Source organism: Strigops habroptila, chromosome 23 (assembly GCF_004027225.2).
Source record: "Strigops habroptila isolate Jane chromosome 23, bStrHab1.2.pri, whole genome shotgun sequence".
Taxonomy (NCBI): domain Eukaryota; kingdom Metazoa; phylum Chordata; class Aves; order Psittaciformes; family Psittacidae; genus Strigops; species Strigops habroptila.
The window spans coordinates 1,109,324-1,115,000 of record NC_044299.2 but is presented as its reverse complement, the minus strand read 5'-3'; the positions used below and the strand labels follow the sequence as shown (position 1 = coordinate 1,115,000).

The 5,677-nt window shown below is 42.5% G+C and overlaps 1 protein-coding gene across 1 annotated transcript; it reads right to left on the bottom strand.

Annotated features, from left to right (window-relative positions):
- Positions 1-1,791: 1,791 nt before the first annotated feature.
- Positions 1,792-3,979, bottom strand: HOXC11 (homeobox C11). Its single transcript, XM_030510710.1, has 2 exons — positions 3,304-3,979; positions 1,792-2,024 (listed from the first exon to the last, which is right to left on the bottom strand). Exons 1-2 carry the CDS (start codon positions 3,977-3,979, stop codon positions 1,792-1,794), a joined length of 909 nt encoding a protein of 302 aa, XP_030366570.1.
- Between the last annotated feature and the right edge of the window lie 1,698 nt (positions 3,980-5,677).

Genomic DNA, 5,677 nt, shown 5'->3' with positions numbered 1-5,677 from the left:
CCTCCCCGCACTTCTTTGTCCCACCCCCCGCCCTCTTCCATATGCACAATCCCATCGTTCCATATCAGAAAGCAGGAGAGCATCCAGCTTGGAAACCTCAAACATAATACCCCCCCAATTAATAATAATTAAAAAACCGCCTTCCGAAATGTATTTACACCAAATACATGCACCACATCACCAACGGCATCTTCGAGATTCCTTTGTCCTCGACATCAGTGTGTTGCTTTCGGACACTGCGAGAAAAAAGTCATTGTGCAAACAGGGGTGGGGAGGAGAAGGACAAAAAAAATCACTTTTATGCCCCGCGCCTGGGAGTTGAACTTGTTTTCCTTAAGCGGGAATTTAAGGACTTGACTTTGCATTTGTGCTTTGTAGGTATAAGGTATCCTTGACTCATGGAAACGCAGCTCGTTTCTCGGTGTAATTAGAGTTTCATTCATTGTTGGTTTTTTTTTTTTTTTAGAAGAAGACTAATATATTGTTCTCATGAAAACGCAAAAAGATTAACTACAACCGGAAAACAGCGAAAGACATCTGGAGCCAAATCCAGAGCGGGATTACTGGGCCAAGAAAAATCCTATAAATTTCAGTTCGCTGATGAATACAATGAACTCCACACCAAACGTGTGCACTAAGGTGGAGGTTTCATACCAGCCTTATTAGAGCAGATTGCAGCGAGTTCCATGAATATGGATGATGATATTTCTGATATGCATTCAGGTATTTAAACTCCTATGGAAGAAACCCACACCACAATGACCGCAAAGAGGCTTTTAAGAGGGGAGATTCTAATAAAATGGTCAAATAAAATCATAATGTAGAACAGCTTGCAATGTCTTTATTTGCCACAGAATTTCACAGAGTGTCCCGGGGACTCACTTTACATACACAAAGATATTTGTTTTTCAATTATTATTATTCTTTCTCAGGATTTTTTTTCCTCTCTTGTTCTTCGCCTCCCATTTATAGGGGAAAAAAATTAAAATAAATCACTACAAAACGTATTTACAAACCATATCAGAGACAGTTATTGCAAATTTTCGCCTGGATTTCCCCCCCCCCCCCCCCGACTCCAAATGTAGAAATGATACTGCAGGGAATATATATATGGATATATACGCATACACTCCCATATATATATGCATATATATATCTTTTTAGATAGAAAGGGTGGGTGGAGGAGGTGGAAATAATGATCTTCCTTTAGAACAGAGATGAGCGGGGTGGGTGTGAATGTGCACACACACACATAGAAGGACACACATGTCTCTGCGTGGATTCACACAAACACACACACACACACTCACTCACCCAGATGAAGTGATTTGATCCTACAGGGAGACTTTGGCCGCTCTTGTGATAACACAGCTGCATATTGAAACCACCGTGGTTGTAACACCCAGCACTGCGATTTATTCAAACGGACAGGGTGCCTAAATAATAATAATAATAACAATAAAAATAAGAATCAGAATTAAAAAAAAAAAAAAGAAGAAGGAATCCCAACCTGTTCAGGTAAAAAAAAAAAAAAAAAAACGGAAAGGAAAGGAAAAAAAAAGGAAAAAAGTTAAATAAAATGTTCATGGAATTCAAGTCCTTGAAGCGGGAACTGAAAGAAAATCTCACTCCTTTTGTTACTCAGCGCTGTCCCAGACATAGTAACATATAAGTAACGAAAAGGCTTAAACTTTGAGGTTGCTTTGTCGACTCAAAGGGCAAAGCCCTGCTCGCAACTGTTCCTCCTCGACACACCGACCCTTCACCAGCAGAGGGGATTTCAAAAGATGTTCACAACAAGGGATTTCCAGAGAAATACTGCAGGCGGTCTCTGCTTAATTTTTTTTCTTTCATTCTTCTGTTCTGAAACCAAATTTTAACCTGTCGGTCAGTGAGATTTAACATCCTAGACAACTGCAGCCTTTTCTCTTTGTTTATATAGACATTGAAGAAAAATTCTCTCTCTAGCTCTCTGATCTGGAATTTCGAATAGGGGCATCTCTTCTTCCTCGTTCTGGGAGCACCTTAAAAGAACCAGAAGGCAGGGTAAACATCCTAAGGAAATGCAAGACACAGACTCATCTTTACAGCTGATCAGATAAATAGGAGCAGCTTAATAACTCCAGTTATTAATGCGGGGGGGGGATATCTTCCAGCAGTTTGCCTATTGTTAGGGGTAGTAGAGGTGAGGTTGCACAGGGTCTTAAGGAAATTATTTTCCTACTGCAAGGGGCTTTATGCAGGCACATGCAGAGATTTTCGGTGCTTATTTATTGTTTAAATAAGGAACAGCCTGGGACTGGAGGCAGCAGGCTGCTGGAGCAGGGTTAGAGAGGCTGGGAAATCAAAAAGCAAAAAAGCCCCACGCTCAGCTGCAAATCTGTTATCTGTATAGAAACAGCATGAGCAAGGTTGGAATCAGAGGAACTAGATATTACGTTCCGCATAAGTTTTTTATTAACTCCAGTCCTCGCCACACACGCAAAAAGGAATCAAAGTCAAAAAAGAACTTTGCATCTGAGCTGCAAAAGGGGACTTGCACCACTAAAGCAAATAGGAAAACACTACAACCCTCCCCTCTTCCCAAAAAAGCCCCACGCTGAACGCTAACTTGCAAGGTTGCCTGGATCCAGCCTCTAAAACAGCTCCAAGACTGCCTAGAAAACGTGAGTGAATGCAAAAAACCCCCCCCAGAAGACCCAAACAAACAGCCGCTTAAGTAAAAGCCCTTCCTGACAAAAGCTGGACGCTCCCCTAGCCTTGGAGGAGAATAAATGCCACTTTAAACTGAAAAATCGAAGAAAACGCTCAGCTTTGCCTGCGAATTCGGCAGATTTCCCCCTTGGCACTGCACCCCCAGCAAGAGAAAAGACTCGACATACAGTTTTAATTAAAAAAGAAAGAAAGAAAGGGGGAAAAAAGCCGCCCCGAAGATTTTGCATGCATCTTAATGCCTAAAAGAAAGCACAGGCAGCTAAAGTAGTGTTCTGCCCAATTGCCTTTTACCCTCAGCAACCCGGGACCAAATCCTTTTAAAATGCTCATGTAAGTTCATGATCAAAGTTAATATTTGTCACGATGGTGTGCTTTTAAAATTTCACAGACTCTAAGATACTGTGTCTGCACCTAACATCTCCATTTTTTTCAAAGAGCTTTTCCCATCGTAAAAATTCTTCTCGTTGGAAGAAAGAGCTTTGTAGGTTATAATAAAATCCTTTGAATGCTTATAAAACTCCACATAAAATTTGACCGACAAAACACACGGGCTAGTCCCTTAACCTTTCCATTTACTGCTCTACCTACTCGAATTGCTGCTTTTGCTTCCTTCCTTGGTGACAGAAGAGGACGAGGCTGAAGACCCTGGGTTTGTGTTTTCCTCCTCATCTTCCGGGTCTATACCTTGCTCTCCGCGGGATGACAGTGCGTGGGGTTGGGACTCTGCCTCCACTTTGCCCTCACCCTTCTGCAGGCAGCTCTCAGCCGGATTTTCCGCCCCACAATAGGCATTTTCGAAGAAGCGGTCGAAACCTTGGGGCAAGACAGTGTTTTTGTTCATGCTGGTGTAGAATCCCGTCGGTGCCGGGTGGTTGGAGCTGGGGTGGTGGTGGCTGTACACGCTCTCGTTTTTCATTAGCATTTCGGTCATGGTGGAAGGCGGGATGCACTCTCTATGCATCAGATCTTCTGCGGAATAACACGAGGCGTAATTGCTGCGGTGGTGCCATTTACTCGAGGGGTCTAGACCATAGGAGACCTCTCGCACGGGCTGTACTTGCGAGAGGTTGGTGGAGTAAGGGTAGGAGATTTGGCGAGAGGGGGCCTGTGGCAAGAAAGATGACACAGTTGAAAATTCAGGGACGTAATAGGTACAGCTGGGGAGGTAGAGATTGGAAGCGCAACCTGCCCGTTCTCCAAACTCAGCGCTCCTCTCCTTACGCGACTGGGAGCAGAAGTTGCCCAGGTTCACCGAGTTAAACATCTTTCTCCTTTTCTTCCTCCTATAGCTAGATGTTTGGGATCCGATGTGCGGAGGGGAAAAAATTTGGGAAGGCGAGATGACGCGCTATCCGTCTTAGTCGCTCCGGCGGACACGTGATCCAAAGTAGATATTGTCATATATCAGTTTGGAGCACTTAGATGCGTAGGAGTGGTTCACTTAGGTAAGATCTCAGAGGTTCAAACGATTGGTTTGCAAACACCGCAGAAACATTATGAAAATCAAGGGCAGATTTGTATTCATTTTCCTGAAGGCACACCCCTTGTAAGCACTCGCAGCAGAACAAGTACAAGGGGCGGCTTGTGAAGTTGCTGCCTTTTTTTTTCCTGCTTTTTTTTCCCCCTGCCTTTTTTTTTTTTTTTCCCTGCTTTTTTTTTTTCCCCTTGGCTTTTTTTTTTTTTTTTTACCACTTGCCTTTTTTTCCCCCCTTGCTTCTTTTTCCCCTTGCCTTTTTTCCCCTTGCCTTTTCCCCCTTGCTTTTCCCCCTCCCTTGCCCTTCTTATATTTTTCTTGCTTTCCCCCCCCTTTACTTTTTTTCTTGCCTTTTTTCTTTTTTCCTGGAGCTTTTTTTTTAAATTATTATTATTTTATCTTTTTTCCCCTTCCTTTACCTCCTGTCCTTCCTCTGTGGATTCCGCTTGCTGCTTTTCAGCAGGGTTTGGAGATGAGGTGGGGGCGATTTGGGCTGGGGAGGAGGACGGAGGGAGGGTTTTAGGATGCTCGAACGGTGCTTTTCCACCCTTTAAAATATATATCTTAATTACGCTGATTATTCTAATCTATTATAATTACTATTTCTATCCTTAGAAGCTTTCCTGAATAGGCTGTAGATAGCTCAATAAAATCGCTGGGGACGCAGAAGTAAGTTTTCCAACATTTCCCAAGCCCTTGCTGCAGGCGGGAATGACCAGCTCTCCCTACATCAGGGCTGCTAAATTCTAACTAAATCTCTACTATCTGGGAATGAGGGGGTTGGTGCTAATTAACAAGCTTCTAACATACGCTAATTATGTTGATCTCTGTGTGCACACCAACTATACATCAACCAAGTTGGCGTGCTTTATGGAGAATATACCATTTGAGCAGTGACAGCGTGCCGGGGATAGTGTGAAGTTTCCAACTTTCGAGTTAAAGCAGGCCTGGCTTAATGACTTTTGATATCGAATTAGTGATATATCAAGGCATAGAACAAATGAATTAAGTCAATGTCTAATAAATATTCGAAAACCTCCTTTAATGTTTGGTTAAATATTTATTACGTAAGAGTGGCATATTGAATATTTAATGCAATTGTTTATTGTCAATCAATGAATGTACTTTCAGCAATACTCTCATCATTTATTCTTCCAGCTGAATTAAAAAAGATATTCTTATTAAAGTCATTTGTCTTCTATCCTGTGCCCAGGAGCCTCCTCTTGCTCTGTCCTTGTGCATTTTCGTACTAAAAAACAGGGATACCGAAGCGCTGCCAGATATTTTGCGAGTTTTGCAAAGAATTATTAGGCGGAAAGAAAGAATTATATGAGAAAATTATGATAATTAAAAAATCTCTTCTGCAAACCCATTGGAAAGGTGCACCTGAAGGATGCGTAACTTCCGCGGCACCAGGCTCCGAGGGGTTATCCCATTTAAATAATCTTGAAGGAGCAAATTTGCCTGCAACAATTGAGCGCTAATCGG